The sequence below is a fragment of the Columba livia genome, chromosome 10, assembly GCF_036013475.1.
Source record: "Columba livia isolate bColLiv1 breed racing homer chromosome 10, bColLiv1.pat.W.v2, whole genome shotgun sequence".
NCBI lineage: Eukaryota > Metazoa > Chordata > Aves > Columbiformes > Columbidae > Columba > Columba livia.
Genome location: NC_088611.1, coordinates 17,894,776 through 17,912,783, shown reverse-complemented (window position 1 = coordinate 17,912,783; position 18,008 = coordinate 17,894,776). Strand labels below are relative to the sequence as shown.

The 18,008-nt window shown below is 46.3% G+C and overlaps 3 protein-coding genes across 9 annotated transcripts in view; all 3 read left to right on the top strand.

Annotated features, from left to right (window-relative positions):
* Positions 1-1,944: 1,944 nt before the first annotated feature.
* RPP14 (ribonuclease P/MRP subunit p14) lies at positions 1,945-4,982 on the top strand. Its single transcript, XM_065075600.1, has 5 exons — positions 1,945-2,100; positions 2,228-2,312; positions 2,966-3,042; positions 3,630-3,708; positions 4,332-4,982. Exons 1-5 carry the CDS (start codon positions 2,015-2,017, stop codon positions 4,386-4,388), a joined length of 384 nt encoding a protein of 127 aa, XP_064931672.1. The 5' UTR covers positions 1,945-2,014; the 3' UTR covers positions 4,389-4,982.
* On the top strand, positions 4,432-4,982 carry HTD2 (hydroxyacyl-thioester dehydratase type 2). The gene has a single exon (XM_021294659.2). It carries the CDS (start codon positions 4,432-4,434, stop codon positions 4,945-4,947), a length of 516 nt encoding a protein of 171 aa, XP_021150334.1. The 3' UTR covers positions 4,948-4,982.
* Positions 4,983-7,292: 2,310 nt separating this feature from the next.
* PXK (PX domain containing serine/threonine kinase like) overlaps positions 7,293-18,008 on the top strand; it is a 37,078-nt gene continuing 26,362 nt past the window's right edge. For 4 of the 7 annotated variants that reach the window (XM_065075583.1, XM_065075582.1, XM_065075586.1 and 1 more), the window contains exon 1: positions 7,293-7,522. In XM_065075583.1, coding sequence (XP_064931655.1) covers positions 7,421-7,522 — 102 coding nt within the window. In that variant the 5' untranslated portion in view covers positions 7,293-7,420. The remainder of the gene's footprint in view (positions 7,523-18,008) is intronic. The other 3 variants (XM_065075580.1, XM_065075584.1, XM_065075579.1) reach the window with 2 other exon arrangements.

Here is an 18,008-nt window from a genome sequence, read left to right as displayed (position 1 = left end):
ATCACCAAGTTTTACTGCGTGGTGATAAAACTTTACTAAGATCTTAAAAATAATACCCACTTATGTAGATATTATTGCTCCCAATAAAACTGGCTGCTCTGAGGTGTCTGACAAATTACCTTAGAACAGATTTGTTGTTTGTGGTTGTCAGAGAAACACAATATTCCTGAAGGTCTCTTGCTGCCCTACACTTACAGCTACTGAATTTTATGTGGCAAGCTGCCTTTTTTAACCTAACTAACACTTCAAAAAGAAAACTACTTTAGTACGTGTGAAATTGCCTGTTCAGATACTCAATATTTGCTTTTGCAGAAGTTTTGTTTCTGAATACTTAGTATTTTATGTACAATTTTTAAATGAGTCTGGGAGAGTCATTCAGATGGGTTGTGGTGCTAATCGTGAGGAAGCCTCTGCCAGAATAATGTACAGCAGCACTTGGTACTTGAGCTCAAGGAAGATCTTGACATCTGAAAGGGCCAGGGGGCAGCAGCACGATAAACAAGTATCTAGGAAATGTTAAATTTTACAGAAGGGAAAAACTGGGATAAAGATCTGTGTGGAAGACACTAGAACAGACCACTTAGGGGAGCGCAAAACCTTCCAGTACTATATGTATTCCCTCTACCCAATGCTCACAATAACTGTTTGAGGCAGGGGTGAATTAGATAACCTCCTGGGGAGGCTGCTGAGCTGTGCTGCTGTTTTCTCATGAGTACCTGTTTGAAATCACCAAGGGCTTTAGCTGACACAAATACGCTGTCTGCGGGTTTTGTGCCACATCAGCAGCAGAGAGATCAGTGCCCGACAGTGTCCTGGGGCTCAGGTCCAAAGCTCACGAAACACCTGGGATGAAGGAGGCCAGGCTGTCCGTGGGCCAGAGAGGAAACCCCAAATCCAAACAGAAAATGGCTCCAACTCTGAAGTTCCTTTGCACAGACTGAGCAGCTTGATGGCAAGTGCAGAGAGTCTTGTGAGCCGATCCCTAACTCCAGTGCAGCAGAAGGGTGTTGGGCTACAGCAGTGTTACCCTGCTGGCGGGAATATTAATTCCTGCATGAAGCTGTGGTTTGTTTATTTATTTATTTATTTTTAGAATTAAAATTCTGCAAAGTTCTTACGCTGAGGATGATATTTGATCACTCTGGCAGAGCAAAGCTACTTCCATCCTTTCTGCCGTTTCTCTCCAAAGGATGCGTTTGGCACCAATCTGCAGCTCGGCTCCAAGGATTCACGTTGGTGCTACTGTTGTTCTCCTCCCTCAACTTGGTGCTGAGCAGTGAGATGCCAAGATGTGCTGTCAGCCTCCTTCTGTGGACTTTTCGGAGCTGTTTCAGTTGTGCAATGCTGCTAAATGGGAGAGTAACGTGGTGCCTTGTGTCGTGGTGTCGGGAACTGCATCAGGACCAACGTAGCTTGCGTAACGGGGAAGCGAAGGCTGGTCTCTGCTGCCCGGTCCAACAGCGGGTTTCGTGAGGAGCGTTCCGCCCTTGTGAAGCGAAAAGCCAGCGTGTGGCACTTGGAACCTGCGCCTGTTCCCAGAGATTAATTTCAGCCCCAGGGGCTGCTCGTCGTGTTCCTCGAGGTGAAGCGGTGCAGCTGAGGTTCCTGCCAGGGCTGGTTTAGGGGGTTTGGGCACAGGGAGGCGGCAGCAGCGCCACGTCAAGCACCGACCCGGCCGCAGCGGCCGCTCCCCCGGGCGGTGTAAGCGGGAACCGGCCGTTTCCCCGGCCCAGAGGCCCAGCGCTTCCCGGTGGACAGCGGGAACCGAGCCAGGCAAGAGGCTGCTGCCCCAGGCCGTGCCCGGGCCGCGGCGGGAGCGGGTCCTTCCCCGGCAGCCGCCCGGGCCGGGGCTGCAGCGACGGGCTGCGAGCGGACGCCTCGCGCCCGTGCCCATAGCGACGCCGGGCGGGGCGCTAGGAGCTGAGCCCGCGCAGCCACCGTAGAAGGGCGGGCGGTTCCGCGCCGCTATTGGCTGGGCGGGGACGCGCGCGGGGGCGCGCGGACTGGCGGGCGGATGGCGCGAGCGGAGGCGGCGGCCGCCACGTTCGAGCGGCGGGTGCTGCGGGGGGCGGCGGAGCACCAGTACCTGCACGTGCGGCTGTGAGCGCGGGGCCGGGGGCGCGCGGACCGGGCGTGTGCGCGGGCCCGGGTGGGATCCCCCGCCCCGGGTGGGATCCCCCGCCCCGCGGGTCCCCGCCAGCCCGCCCTGTGCTCTGCTTCCCCGCAGGGAGCTGCCGGACGGCGGGGCCCGGCCCAGCGTCGCGCAGTTGAAGCAGCTGGTGGTGTCGGCGCTGCGGGAGCTGCACGGAGAGGTGCGCTGGGGCCGGGCTGGGCTCCTTCCCTCTGCTGGCGGCTTCAGCCCGAGCCCGGCAGAGCCTTCCGGGGGCGGCCGGTGTGCCCGGGGGTTCCCGCCGGCTCTGCCGCCTGGCGTCCGCCCGTCGGGCGGGGAAGCAGCGGGGCGGGCGGGGCAGGAGACGAGTCTGCGCTTCGCCTCGCCCGTAACCTGCTCCCTGCTCTCCAGCCCGCGCTGGGACTCACTCCGAACGCAGCCGGGTTGTAGTTTTGTCTGAGCGTCCGTAGCCAAGTGGCTCCAGCACAGCAGGTTTTAGGATGTGGGGGGTCGATGCTTTCGCTGTTGTGAGGCTTTAAAAGGAGGACGGCGGGAAGAGAACGGCTTCTGGGATGGGGAAGTCCCCAGTGCTGTTGTTACTGGGTGACTTGAAGTGGTCGCAGCACCGCTGGGTCCCTGTTTCTGCAGCTGTGGTGTGGAACTAAAAGTGGCTTCACTCTAAAGAGCTCTGAGAGGAAGGGAGCTGTATGAAATCTAGTGCTGCTGTAGCTGCAACACTCATTTGAGCGTAACGATAATGCCTTTAGCGTCATGTACTGGCAACGAGTTCACTTGCTCACAAACCACTCCAAGAGCATAGCATGGTACTTATTAAAGAATGTATTTTTTTCATAGGTTGGAGCAGCTTTGCCTGTTGATATCTTGACATATGATGAAAAAACTCTGTCTGCCATATTAAGAGTTATTAGCAGGTAAGGTACAGTAAGTACACACTTCAAATACTGCCATTAAAATATGTTTCATAAGAAACCAGAACTCTTAAGCTAAGAATAGTCTTTGAAGAGTTAAGCCTAACTTGCAGATGTCTGCATAGAGTATGCAGAAAACAAAAACCCAGCAAGATTTGGTAACCTGCATGCATCGGTACGTTACTCCTACTTTATGACAATGGTCTGGCAGGACATTTGAAATATGTTGCTTTAAATCTCTTCCTATAGTAACGCTGAGAGTGGTTACCAGATTTAAATGGTGAAGACAACTGCAGGTGATGTAGGGGAAGAAGGAGCTTAAAGGCACGGAAAGAACAAGAACGGGTCTGGTAAAGTGAATCTGAAAATGTTACACTTTGCATCTCTGTATGTTAAGGACAAGAGACTGCAGGCAGTGCAATAACCCTCCAGAGCATGGTTTGCTACTAGAATTCACTGGTGAAGTCACCTGATGTTAAACTTGGTTAAGGTTGCGTTAATCCTTATGTAATGTTATTTAAGATATTTGTGCTGCAGAGAGACTGGGGAAAGCAAATTTTATTAATATATTTCTTGTTCTTTTTCCTCAGTGGCCTTGTGAAGCTGTGGAGCGCTCTGACGTTGCTGGGTTCCTACCAGAACAGGAGGTGTGCGTTTCGCGTGCTGCAGGTAAAGCCCCGCGGGGGCTGGATGGCCGTCCCGTGTCAGCTCTCACCGTGGGGCCGTCTGGCTCGCTGAACACGCTGCCTCTTCGTGCAAAAACAGCCTGGGTGCAAAAACCTCTTGGTTTGGGAGTGAAATGCTTTTCTGTGCCAATGCGTAGGCCCCTGTTCAAGCAATTCTCACAATGAATCTTGTAACATGTGACAGTAGCGGCTGTCTCATTGCTTTATAGTTTAATTTCAATAAGAATTCCTGATCTCAATACATCTACAAGATTTGGAAAGTTTTGTTCTTGGCCTACACCTTGGTCCAATCTTTTATTTCCCTACCCCATTTCTTCCCTTTCTCATAGTTACTGTCAACTGACCTTATTTAAAAATTCATGCATAAAACTGCACTTCCAGAGGTCATTTTTTTCTTCAGGACGCTACTTAATGAGTTCCAAGAATTGTCTCTGAAACAATGACTAAACAAAAATCTGCTTGGGCATAGCTCTAAGTTTTTAATCTTTTCTGTAAAAGGGAAACTTAAGCATTTTCAACGTTGAGTGCATTTGAGGGTTTTTTTGGTTTTATTTTCAAATGCTTTAGTTTGTTTCTCGCTTTGTTTTTGTTTCTCCCCCGAACTAGACATCTCCATTTCTTCTTGCGTTAGCTGGGAACAGCAGGGAACTCGTCTTGGACTGAACGCGGTTGTTGGTTTGGCTGTACAAAGCAGATGTTGCTTGGGATGTTGCAGCCCTTCAGGTACGGAGTTTCTGCAGGGGGTTTCCGACAAAGAGCCCTGACAAAGCTGACAGACATCAACTCACTGCTTGGACGTCCTGTACTTCAGAGTTTACACGTAAAGGTTGGAGACAAAGCTGAACTTACCAAAGCTTTTACACAGAGTGATGTTGTTACTTTTTCTGATTTAACAGGTGACACAAACCCTTTGCATTTAAATGAAGATTTTGCAAAGAAATCTAGGTTTGGGAGAACTATTGTGCATGGAGTTTTAATCAATGGACTTATTTCTGCAGTTCTGGGAACTAAAATGCCCGGTCAAGGTTGTGTGTTTCTTTCTCAGGAGATCCGATTTCCAGCTCCTTTGTATACTGGAGAAGAAGTCGTAGCTGCAGCGGAGGTTAAACGACTGAAGGGTTCTATTGCACACATTTCAGTGTTGTGTAAAGTCAAAGAAAGTGGAAAGACTGTAATGGAAGGGATGGTGAAAGTCATGGTGTCAGACAGTGGGAGCTGTTGATCCTGTGCTGCTTTGCTATAAAGGCCAGAAATGTGCACTTGGTTTTGACTGTTTTTATGTGACGTCGTTTAACCCAGTGAAGTTGCATCAGAAAAACCCTTCAAACTGTTTCAAAGGCAGCGTGCACACCCAATGCACATAACAACTGTGTTAAGAAACGTCAGTCTTTTCATTTTTCCCTGTGTACTGCCAAGTTGAAACCAATGGAACTGGCACTTATTATGATGAAAGCAGCACGTTTAGAAAAGCCTTTGCTCCAGTGGGAAGTCTGCAGTGCTGGGGCTTAGACTGAGGCTGTTACTCTTCGCAAAATCACAGTCCGCACTAGCTGAGTTCAGTTAAAATGAATTCCTTCTTTACAAAGTAGTTGTATCACTGACAAACAGGGAGGGGAGGATGCTGTGTGTTTAACCAGCAGAACAGAAGTGGAGGTATTGACACACATGGACTGCGAGGTGTGTAGTAACCTCGGTGGCAGCTCTAGCTGCTGTCGCTGCAGCGTGCTCCTCTGCACTGCTCTAGCTAGTAAAGCCTTCCTTAGCTTTGCACATCAGGAGTAGTTGGCCTTCACACAAACAGCGTCACCTTGCCTGGTTTAGCCGGAGATGTGGCTCTCACAAGACTTCCAAATTCTTTACATACCTTACAAAACCTGATTATAAGCAAACAAAAGAGTCACTGCTTGTACTTACTGCCTCCTTGTGCCCCTGTGGGCAAGACAAGCAGGGGCAGTGTTGTTGAGCGGTAACTACATGGCTTCTCTCTGCTTACTCATCTGGGTGGATGCATATTCCCCCTTCCCCACTGAAAGTACCTTGGTTGCTGGTATAGGAGGCTTTTGGTCAATTAATTAGTAAATCAACCAAGTTAAATTGTTTTAGTACCAACATAAGGTGGCTCATAATTTTCTGGCAAAATATGTTATCACCTCACAAGTCGTTTGCTATGAAACAAGAATTTGTCCTCAAACTGGTGAAAGCTCCTGGAACAGCAGTTACGCGGTCTGAGGGATGAGGTCTTGTTCTTTAATGCAGCTTTGCTGTAACCAAAACCTAGGTGTTAACAGCAAACTGGATCAGAGGGAGGGGTCACATTTAAGCTGCTGGACTTAACAAAGCGCGGGATTTGGTGTGTTCACAGCGTGGAACCAGGACTCGGCCAGAGCTTTGGTCCGTAGCAGTTCCTTCGCTTCCTGTTTCCTTCTGCATTGTTTCGCTGCCTGAAACACTGTATGAAACGCCGGTTTTCCAAGCAGGAATGATTCTTCCCTTGTTCCTTGTTCCCCTGCCTCTCTAGATGAGAAGCTGTCATGTAAGTGCCGGTTAACAAAAGGAATCAAACCTCTTATCTGGCCTCCTGGGTCGCTGTATGAGAAGTTTGGCAAGATGCTGCTGTTCAGCTGGTTAACCACAGCACACGGCCCGTTTTCCTGTCAACGTGGAGCTGCCGGACAGGGACGAGGCTGTTTGTGATAATGGAAGCGTAAAACAAACTCCAGCTCTGCAGTCTCAGTTACAGCATCTCAAGCAAAATTAATTCCTGACCCAGTGTAAAAAGACACAAGGAAATGCCAACAAGTGTTCAACAGGCAGGAGGTATCGAGTGCTAAGTATTGAAATAAAGGGTTTTCCATGCTGCTACAATAAAAGCGAGGTTGTGGAACTCAATTAAACAACTTTAAATCTGTGTTTGCCAAAAACCCCAAACAAACAAAATCAAAACAGCAAAAAGGCAAATCTACACGTTGAGAAGATATTGAATGCCATTTGATTTTTTTATAAATGGTCGTTTAACTAAAAAAATCAAAAAATCTACACATTGAGGAGAAGATTTTTGGACGCCATTTGATTATTTAAATGATAATTTAACGAAGAAAAAAATCAAAACGATAAAACCAAAAATCTACACGATGATGAGAAGATTTTGGGCGCCGTTTGATTTTTTTTAAATGATCATTTAACTAAAAAAAACCTCAACGGAAATAAAAATCTACACATTGAGAAGATTTTTGAACGCCATTTGATTTTTTCAAATGATAATTTCACTAAAATAAAACCCTACCAAGATGTAAAGAGTAACACGTGTACCAGCCCTTTCCAGTCTCTCTCCCCACCGGACCGCGCCGTGTACTCGGGGCTCATCCCCTCCCGCAGCCGTTCGCGCCACCGGCGGGGCGCGTTACCGATCGCGGCGCGTTACCGATCGCTGCGCGCCCCCGCAGCTCCTTCCCCGTTACCGCCGCCGGGCACGCGCCGTTTCCCGCCACCGCCGGCGCGCTCCCGGGCCTGCCCCGAGCGGCCGCGGGCGCGGCCGCTCGGGGCAGGCCCGGGAGCGCGCCGGTGGCGCGGCGCCCCCTGGCGGTCGGTGTCGGGCGGCGTCGGCGTCGCTGTCGTGTTGACAGCGGCGGCCGCGCCGGGAGCTGCCCCGGGAAGCAGGTTGGCGGCGCCGGGGCTCCCGCGCTTCCCGCCCCGCTATGGCCTTCATGGAGAAGCCGCCGGCCGGGAAGGTGCTGCTGGACGACACGGTGCCGCTGACAGCGCAGATCGAGGCGAGCCAGAGCCTGCACTCCCACACGGTGAGCGGCGCCGGCCGGCGGGCAGGCCGGGCCGCGGGGGGCGGCGGGAGCGGGCGGAGGGGGCGAGGAGGAACCGGGGAACGCGGGGAGCGGGGCGGGGGGGTTTTGAGGCTTAGCCCGGCGGGAGCGAGCCCGAGGGCAGCGAGGCAGGGCCCCGGGCCTGGGGCAGCCGGTGTGGTGCGGGGGGGTGAGACCCCGGGAGCGGGGGTTGCACCTCCCGGGCAGCCCGGGGTGGGGAATGTGGCGGTGCCGCCGTGTCCCGGTCTCCCCCAGCGAACCGGGAGTTGTTGGGCTCCGTCTGCTCGTTCCCGTGAAGCGGCTTTTCCGCCGGTAGCCGCCGCGGCCCCGGGGTGCGGGCAGAGCGGGGGCTCCGGGCCGGCTCCCCCCACACCGACCCGACGAGGCCTGGTCCCGTCTGGCTGAATTAAGTTGTTGTAATTTCAGTTTTTTCGGGGTCTGCGAACCGCGTTTGGAGCAGAGGTGGGATCTGGTTGCCTCGTTTCAGTAGCTGTGATGAAGTTCCATTGGAACGGGCTGTATTTACCTCCCAGGGCTGTGGAGCTGCGGGGACACCCCGGGGAGCAGCCCCGTGGATTTGCCGTGGGGAGCGATGACACTCGGCAGAACCAGCCCCGCCGTGACTTTATGTCACGCGTTAATTCTCCCGGGGTGTCTGGTCCACATGCACGCTGCCTCCCTAAGAACTGTACTGACTTCGAGCCCAAATTTCATAATCTCCTGCTTGCAGTTATTTTCCACTTTAAAAACGAGGTTTGCTTACGGTATGACCAAGCAGGACTGAGAATCAGAGAGAGAACTGGCTGTCATTTGTCATTGCTGCTGTAGTTGGAGCGGGATGCTGGGCTGAAGAGGAGCCTGGAGGTACCTGAGCAGCAGGTACGTTAACGGGGAGCGTGTTTTAAATGGAGAGGCTGTTCTGCCTTCACGCAGCTCCCATTCCTGCCTTGTTCACCTCTCTACCCAGCTCCTCGCATCTGGTGAATACTCTTGACATGAATGACAATAATTGTAGGTTCACCACAGGATATACAACTAATCTGTAGGCTGTCTCATTAAATACCCTTCCTGTAAGCAATTCACACATAAGAAGTGTTTTGTTGTAGGAGGAGCTTGCATTAACTAATGTTCCTCAGTCTTCCTCAGAAGTTACATATGAGAAGTCATCCAGAAAGTCTTGTGAATCCAGCAGGCTGTGGCTCTCGATTGTTGCAACTCCTCCTGTAAATAAAACTCATGAGGCTTATTTTCTCGTGATACTTTTTACCTGTGTCAATAGCTGAGGGGCGTATGTGCCAAATCCCAAGAGAAGTTGTATAACTTGTAATGCTCCCCAGTTCACAGGCCACATTATGGTTTCACTGTTACCTTGTTTCAGTCAGGCCTTATTAGTCTTTTGGGTTTTTTTTTTTACTAGTTCAAATGACAATAGCTTTTTGTGTTCTTTCATTTGGTTTGCATGATTCTGGTTAGGAAAAAAAAAAGCCACAATATTATTTTAGAATGAGCGCTTGGAAGTAGTTGTTCAATCCAGACTGTGTGTGTGTGTTGTCTTTTCTGGGGGAGTACGATCACAAATGTTGCTCCCCTCTCTCTGTCTGTCAGCGCTGTGTGCTGTTACTAATGCATGCTCAGAAAAAAAGTCTCCGCTGATTTGTTCTGATCTTTTGTTAATAACAGAATGCAGGAGCACTGTGCCTTTTGATTTAAAATCTGTCTCTAAGATACATCTATTAGTAATTGTTTGTTTTTACTGCAGAAGCCCTGTTGATAGTTGAAAGATGGCTTGAAGTGTGTGTAGCACAGATGGTTTATATAGAGGCAGTGTGGGATAACAAAATACAGGAAGCCATCACAGAGACTTAGTTTCTTATTTGATGTGAGTTCACTATTTTGTCATTTTGGACACTTCCTCTTATGTCCCTCGTACATGAATAATTTGTTTAGTGGTGGGTGATGCTGTCCCTGATTTGAACTTTCCTGGTTTAAATAAGCCACACAAATAGACCCTTGTGTTTGAAGAGGTGTGTGAATGAAGCCCCTCGAAGAAATACGGGTTGAAGTGCTTTTGTGGGGCGTTAAGACTGTATTTTTCTTTGTTATATTATAAATATAAGGGAGTGGGTTGTCATTAACTGAGTGCTTTTTGGGTTTGTTCATCAGTCCACCTCAAACCGATGTAGATCTATACAATTCTTCATCCCCAACTGATGTTTGGAGAACTAGGTCTTCAGACACTAGACTTGTTCTAAAGCTGAAATGCAAAGGCATCCATGAAAACATTTTCTATTCTTTTGTCAGCAGGATGTATTAAGATTTTATAATGCTGTTTAGTGTTGCAAGAATTGCTTTAAGCTTGCATTTACAATTTTATGACTACAGATCATTGCTTGTAAAAGCACTCTCAGGAAGATGATTTAGGCCCAGGTTAGATGCAGCTTTAACGTCCAGCTGAACTAGTACTAATAGGAACCTTCTACGGGTGCTGACAATAGCCAGTCTTCTGAATAACCAGCTAAGGAAAAGGTGAAGAATTTCAGGAAGAGCTCTGTAGATGTTGTGAAAAACCACACAGAAGACCAAAGCTTGTGTCAAATGAATGTTTTGCTTGTCTATTGTTCTATGCAGCTTCTGTTAATTTAAATGTAATAGAGCAGACTGGGTAAGTGTAAACTTAATAGCGTTGAACGAAGGGCTGTACTTGGCAGAGGTTGAGTTTCTGTTTCCTGGGCATGAAGGTGAAACTAAGAAAACAAAACTGAAAACAAAGCCCCAAACTACTACATACTTACGTGAATTCTCCAGAAACCTAAGAAGGGACAAAGCTGGTATTTAGTATTTAAACTGTACTTCTGAGGGTTTGCACTTTTGGGTTAGTAAGAACATGTCAACGCCCTAGCAAATGTGGTTTTTAGGTTGTTAGGTGATCAACTGCAAAGTTTTCGGATATGCTCACAAGCTCTTTGTGTTTCTTTCAAGTCAGAAGAGCTCAGAGGTTCTCACTTGAGTTAGAACATCTCAGCTGGTACATAACCTCCATGCTTTTGTGTTGCAACAAAGACATTGTCAGCTGAGGTTTTCTCTCTGCCTATTTATTTCCCATGATAATTGAAGATGAAAATGACGCCTTTTCTTTTTTACTGGAGTTGTTTCCCCAGTCAAGTGTATTACAAGCAGTCTTGAGTTTTGTTGGAATGTGCCCTTACATACAAATCATTCTATAGTGCAGTGTTTATGGAGCCCTTTTCATTTTGAAAGCCACATAAATGTATATTGCGGGCACATTCCAATGGCACCTCACTTAACAGATCTGAAATGACACGAGCAAACCCTGTCAGCTTCATTTTGTGCCCTGCTCTGTGTTTCAGTGACTGGTGCCGCCCGATTTCCAGGCGTGCGTTGGGCACCTTTTCACAGGCACGCTTCGGTGCTCTCGGTAGCTACGTGTACCAACTGGTTTGCGGAAAATCAAGTTGTTTTGTTGCCATCGCATTCCTCGAGTTCAATAGGAGTGGAATTACAACCAGTATATTAAGCCATTTGCAAGTGTCTCAATGCCAAACGTGCTCTGACAACAGAGGCATTTTCAGCTCTAAAGCTTTAATATGATAAATTTTGGCTATTGAGTTTGCTTCATATTACAATAATTCATCTGTATATTCGCTATTTAAAAGTGGCTTTCTTTCTAAGCCTTAAAATAGGATGCTATTTTCTTCCACAAAAATCTAGACATATTCCTTAATAAGAACTACCCATCTGTACATACAAGTTTTAGAGCACTTTACAGCAGTAAAACCACTATCAAGTTATACAAATACTTCTGAACATTCCTTAATTCTTTTCTGAAGCGATTTTCCCTTTTCATGCATTTTGTGTCGAAATTGAAGTAGTGAAACAGCCAATTTTGCCACGGTACGTTGTTGACTTAAAGGCATTTGGAAATGAACAGCTGAAATAAATCCCTCTCATAACACACTCCCAGAGTTTTTGTGTTTTCCTTAAGCAATCGGGAATGTTAACACTCATAGCTTTTAGATTAGAAAAATGTTGAAAAAGCATGTATATTTTTCCTGTGTTGTTCTTGGATACAGAAATGGAGCCACATATTTCTAGAACCGTAGGATTTATTTGAAAAGCTTGTAAAGGACTTTGCACGTCTGCTTTATAAGGAATTAAATCTCTGCAGCGTTGCCTTCGCTTTGGGAAAAAAAATAATGAAGTTACTTTTTGAGGTGGTTTTAGACAAGGAACTGTTAGAATTCACTTGTTTGAGGCTTTGGAAATACAGTTTATCCACTGGGCTTAGTAAGCAAGCTGGACCACCTGCCCCTCGCCAAGCTTGAGCTCAAACAAGATACTGGTTCAGCACACCTAATTTTAGATACCCCAACCTTATTGTTTCCACTTACTAAATTAGCATCGCGTTGGTAGCTCCTGCAAAAAAGGCAGTCAAAGCATTAGTTGCCGTGTTATATGTTGGTAAATCCAGTGCCTGCGAGATGTTGCGTTGTCATTAGAATATTTTTATTGGCTACTGAGTCATTCCTGAAAAATACCGAGTGTTTTGCTCTTTGGGTGGAGGGCGCAGTGATGCAGGTCCTGCCAAGCTGTTATTTCTCTCGTCTGTCTCCAGAGCTGTTCTTGTTCAGTACATTTCATTACATGCAAGTGCGTGTCCTATTTTTTGGTTGTTTTTTTTCCGCCGTTGTCCTACTTCACAGCTTTCACTTGTTGAATGGGTTACTCATTACTACACCAGGGATAACTGTCTGTGTAACAGATAATGTCCCCGGACAAACACGTGCGTTGTTTACAACGCAGGTAAACCCCATTGCTGCTGCTCCTACCCCAGATGGGCTTAATGGCAGGTTGTGCAACAGCAAATAAATGCTGTGCCTGTAGTGAAGAGGTCGAGCAGTTTTCCTGATCTGGTTGCTGCTGTTCACATGGGTGATTTTCTAAATAAACATTTAAAAGCGCTTCTTACTGGATATTGTTTCAATCCAGCCCATTTAAGCAGGGATTGTATTCGTGCTTAATTAGGCTTTCCTCTCTTTAATGCTTATAAAATAAAGCCCTTTCAAAGTTTTGGTTGATGTGACCTGGAGGTGGCCTGGGTCTTCATAATGGTTGGCTTTTCAAGTCTCTTGGATTGAGCAGACGTACAGCAGAAACCTGTGGAAAAACAGACTGATTATCGTAGGCCAGAAATTGAGAGACTATTTTCTAGGAAAACCAGAATGTATTACCCAATATTGGCGAAACTCTCTAGGTTTTATTATATCAGTCTCCAAATTCACCACTTGTTATTTCCTATTTTGTCTCTGTAAAAGCCTTTCTTTCCTGTTTGCTTTCAGTTTCAAAAACTAGGAAAGATGATAAACAGCAATCATTAAATATTTTGACATGTTTCGCTGTGTCACTTTCACCTAGGAACATTAACAGAATTATCTGAGCAGCTCTGAGCTGCTGGTATTTTAACAAGTGCTGGAATACCAGGGAATAATCTAGTGAATTTTTTGGGAAAAAAACACCTAAATGTTTGCTCTGCATGAAAATGGGTGAGTTCAGGGTAACATTAATCCCGGGCAGCCATTGTGAAACTGTTACTGGCAAAAGACTGAAGAAATGCAGCATGGTTGTCACTGAGCCACGTGGATGTTTGGAAAATACTCTTTTTCAGAAAATTTACCCAGCGCTCTGTAGCGGTAGGAAGAAGATACTTAGGAAATGACAGCGTGTGACAGGGGTTATACAGCTTTCTCTGCTCCAAACCCTCCTCCCAGCAGCGCTTTCCGCTTTCTTGACTAACTGAAGCAGCCAGGAAATGATCCTGTAGGTAAAACCGCTTTGCTCGGCATCTTTAAACATGTATTATATATTGAACTGCTGCTGGAATACCCAGGTTGTGGCAGGACCTGGCTTGGTGGTGTTGGTGGGGAGAGCAGGGGATGTACAGACCTCACCTGAGTGGGAGGCTGGAGGGACTCAGGGAGGTTCTCCTGGGGACTGGGTTGATGGCCTGTGTAGTTATTGCCTGTGAGTGAAATTAGTTGCAGGAGGTCATCTGTGTCCTGCAAGCCGAGAGCTTGCTTTGCCAGCCAGCAGCTGTTAGGGCTCCTTTGATGTTGGTTGGTAAACTGAGTCATAGGAAAGATTTTGAGCCATTCATGTAGGAGTGAAAGATGCCATGGGAATTTCTGCATGAGCGTAGCTGACCTAGAGCTCACCGAGCCTGGTTGTTAATCCCTAAAACTGTCGGCAGGAGTGAACTCTGATAATTACCAGCCCTTTCTAAAGCCTTTTCCATCATATTTTCTCAGGTTATGCAGCTAAACAGAAATGATTCTGAGCGTGCCTATCTGTTTTCTTTACACTTTCACATATTTCCTATGCACAGTCTCAGTCTCACTATCAAATCAGGCTGTTTCAGAAGAAAATTGTCACAATTCAGATTTTTTTCCAAAACAAAATAGGATTTGGCAGAGTAATAAAGGCTTTTGCGCATTTAGGCTTTTTCCTTGAAGAGCTAAAAGCTGTTCTTTGGTCCTATGGGAAGCAGATATCAGCGGTGCCAATTGTAATCCCAAGACAAGCTTGTTGGTGTGCGGAGGCAATAGGAAGTGTCAGCTTCTCACTAGAACTCAGCGAACTGTGGTCTGCTGATTATGTGTAGCCATGGCAGATATTGGGAATCGTGTCGTGTTTCTTATCATGGCTTTTCTACCATAGCTATTATTTGGCTTTCAGTCACGTTATCAACTCTGGGAAAAAACAAACAAAATAAAAAACCCCAAAGAAACAAACAAACAAAGACCCAAACCAAAACTCTGGAAGACCATTCAGGTTTTTTTCCTCAGTGGTAGTGCTGAGGTGGCCAGTTCTTCATTACAGTCAACACTGATGGAGAGAGACTTAAACCTTTTCCATACAGGCAGAACTAACGATGTTAGGATGAACGAGCGATGCTCTAGTTTCAGTTTGTGAAGCTGTGGTGTGCAGAGGGGTCTTGATTAATGCTTTAGGGTGCCAAAGTAAAACTAGATGGGAAAATTCTGGAGTCTGCATGGAAGAAATAGTTGTGGACCAAGTGTATTTTTCATAGAATCACAGGATGGTTTGGGTTGAAGGACCTTCCCAGCTCCCCCAGTGCCCCCCCTGCCATGACAGGGACATCTTCACCAGCTCAGGTTGCTCAGAGCCCCGTCCAGCCTGGCCTGGGATGTCTCCAGGGATGGTTCATCTACCACCTCTCTGGCCAACCTGGGCCAGGCTCTCAGCACCCTCAGGGCAACCATTTCTTCCTCATGTCTGGCCTGAATCTCCCTCCTTTAGTTTAATCTTTCTTATCGGCCCCTTTTAAGCACTGAAAGGCCACAATAAGGTCTCCCCGGAGCTTCTCTTCTCCAGCTGAACACCCCAGCTCTCTCAGCCTGTCCTCCCAGCAGAGCTGTTCCCGCCTCGGATCATTCCTGTGGCTCCTCTGGCCCCTCTCCAGCAGGTCCATGTCTGTCCTGACAGGGTTTTGTGATACAATCTCACTGTGAGAATGAGCTCTGAGCCCTGAGCTGTCCATCACCAGGCTCTGCAGAAGAGACGACGGTTGGATTGATCGGAGGGGTTGCGTGCAGTAAGGTACTTTGGCGTTTGTCTAATGAATCGGGGTGTTCTACCTGCCTGAGAACATTTTCTTGGGGTGCAATAGGAAAGGTTAATCGCTGGACAAAGAGTAAGTGCTACAAGGGATTGAGCAATAACTCTGCTTCTTTCAAAACCCTAGAAAAGATGAATGACTGAACATGGTGAATCATGACCAACGTGGTTTTTCAGAGAAACAGCCAACGTTCCTGTGAGACTTGCTGAATAAGCGGTTGCTGCAATTTTTTGGCGGTGTGTGAAGCAGCCTCTTCCTACTTCCCAAATGCAGCAACAATCACGAAACAGGAAAAGCCACGTTAGTGGTAAATCTGGGTTTCCAGGTGTCCCTTTAATCAGTTTCTGTCGCACAGTTTCCAAACATAATTACATGGTTGATTGCAATCAGCTCTGTGGATTTTTGTTACTGTTTATGAGGATCTGGGCTCCTTGTTTTGCAGGAAAATACCTTAATTGTAATTTCAAATGAGTAAGAGAAGAGAATATGGAGAGAGTATGTCAGGCTGACTTTCTGAAAATAGACACTCCAATTCCAGTACAGTAGTTATGTGTTTTGGTCTGTGACATCTTGGATCTCTGTCATTTCCAGCTAAGCTGCTAGGACATGAAGTGTTTTAAATCACTTCAGTTTTCATGCTTACTAATCTTGAATTTGTTCTCAAGGCTTGATAGTTCAAAATTGCTACAGATATTTGCCAGCTCTTGATAATAAAGCATTTTTGCCTGAGCAACATTGTGCTTTGGAAGGAAACTTCAGTAAATATATTCCAGATTAGTTAACACTGAACACACAAGGTAATGCCATCTGATAAGTGTTGCCTTTGCCTCTTGTCTGGAATAGTCATAATTCTTGATTTACACTACTTACTTTCATGATGGTAAATGTTAAATGAGAATTTAATTCTATGGAGGGATGCTCTGATGTGCCCCACTTTGTTTGCATCCGATAGTATGTTTATGTTTTCCAGTGTACAAGCTTTTAATTTCATTTCATTTGAAAGAGGAGGATTAGTTCTGTGTGGTTCTGAAGGCAACTTGCAAAACCAGAAGATGCTTCTGGTACCAGAAAGAAAGTACTAATAAATGCATTTTTAACTGTGAAGCTGAATTTATAATACTTCATGGATCAAACCCTTAATTAATTGAATTATCTAGCTGGTATGCAGGTACATGCCAGATAGTTACTGTTACAGGATGGACAAATCTTGTACCTAGATTCAAGGTAATGGAAATGCCTTTGTTTATTCATTATTATTTCATTATTGTCTATTCATAATCATTTGGAATGCAGCATTCATTTTAATACCTGAAAAAAATGGTGCATAATGCTCTGATCTGTCCTTTTGTTTGTGTGAGACTCCTATTGATGTAAGCAGTTCAGCAAACTCCGGTGGCGTTTGAAATTGAAAAAATTACTCAGCACTTTACATAAAATACATTTGAAAGTTCGAAGCGGGGTGGATGGAGCCGTCTGAGCTGACTAACAACTGATTCATCGTGTGACGTTGCTGCACCGCGGGCAGTAACTGGGTGGCTACTCATGCGTCGCTTGGCACAAATGCAAAGAGCTTTTTGTGCGTTCCAGCCTAGAAATACCGTGAGCCGTGGCTTGGCTTTGTATTTGGTTTAGATTTTTCAGGTTCTCACTTTGAGTTTTGTGGCCGTGGGTGTGCGGAGCGACTGAGCGTGTTGGGTGAGGAAATTCGGGGGGTCCAAGTAGGACTTTGAGCACCGGTGGTGGGTCCTGCTGCCCCGGCCAGGAACAGCAGAACAGGAACACGCTGAGGACACGGGGCTCTCTGGCAATGTCAGCCTGACACAATTGGAAGGAAAGTGTAAAACATAAGCACCTGTGTGGCTTCTTCCCCCCCTTCTGACTCTGAGTGCTCTCCAGCTCTTTTCAGTCTTGAGAGTTGCATTTTCTCAGGCTTTTCTTTACCTTTTTGGCTCTCCATTTACATGTTTTTCAATGTAAATTATGTGGTCATGGGATTATCTGTATAATAAGACTTTAAAAAGAGCTGCATTTATAGAGCTTTCAGTGTATGCAACTGGAAGAGGAAGTATCCCTCACTACAGTTAGCCCAGATTAATTTTTATTCTTGCTAATTACACAATATCTAAAATGGAGATTATGGGCTTTCTAGGAAAGGAACTTGCCTCGTTTACGATCTTTGAAATGTCAAAAGTGTTTTTAGAGCTGTTTTCAAACTTAAACATAATAGGTGTAAACAAAATCATAGCTTCTTTGAAGTGTGCCTGAGTAGGTATACACAATGCTTGGTATCTGTTCTTAAGATAATTAGATAAATCACATAATGATATTGCTGTATTGACCAGGTATTGGTCTACAAAACGTACATCGGAGCTTGAAATGAAGAGACTGAAAAGAATTGTGTTTGATGAATGAAGTTGTGGTGGGAGAATTATTAATTCTTAAAATCTAAAAGTGATTCGCTGAGATTTAGATACATTTGCACAGTTAATATATAAATAATTAACATTAAGCATGCATTAAAAATGAAGCATGATCCTAATGGTAAACTGATACGTTCCAGTTACCCAAGCGCACCCCAAAGCTTTTGTGGTAACGTTGCTCATAGAAAGATAACCCGAGGTTGGGCAGCTCTGGGTCTGTGCCGGCGTTTTGGTCTGTGGTGATGGGGGTTACTGGTTAGATACTGGGGGTTACTGGTTAGATACTGGTGGTGTGGAGACGCTTCTTCAGCTGCTGTGTGTGGTGAGTACACTCTTACTGTCTTTTTCTTAACTCAATGAACTGTTCACGTGCTTCACAGGTTTGTGAGCTCTT

Coding starts and splice junctions, on each gene's coding strand:
- RPP14 (XM_065075600.1), top strand. CDS start 2,015: ATGGCGCGAGCGGAGGCGGCGGCCGCCACGTTCGAGCGGCGGGTGCTG. Junction 2,313..2,965: donor TGCGGGAGCTGCACGGAGAG/GTGCGCTGGGGC, acceptor TTTTTTTCATAG/GTTGGAGCAGCTTTGCCTGT. Junction 3,043..3,629: donor ATATTAAGAGTTATTAGCAG/GTAAGGTACAGT, acceptor CTTTTTCCTCAG/TGGCCTTGTGAAGCTGTGGA.
- HTD2 (XM_021294659.2), top strand. CDS start 4,432: ATGTTGCAGCCCTTCAGGTACGGAGTTTCTGCAGGGGGTTTCCGACAA.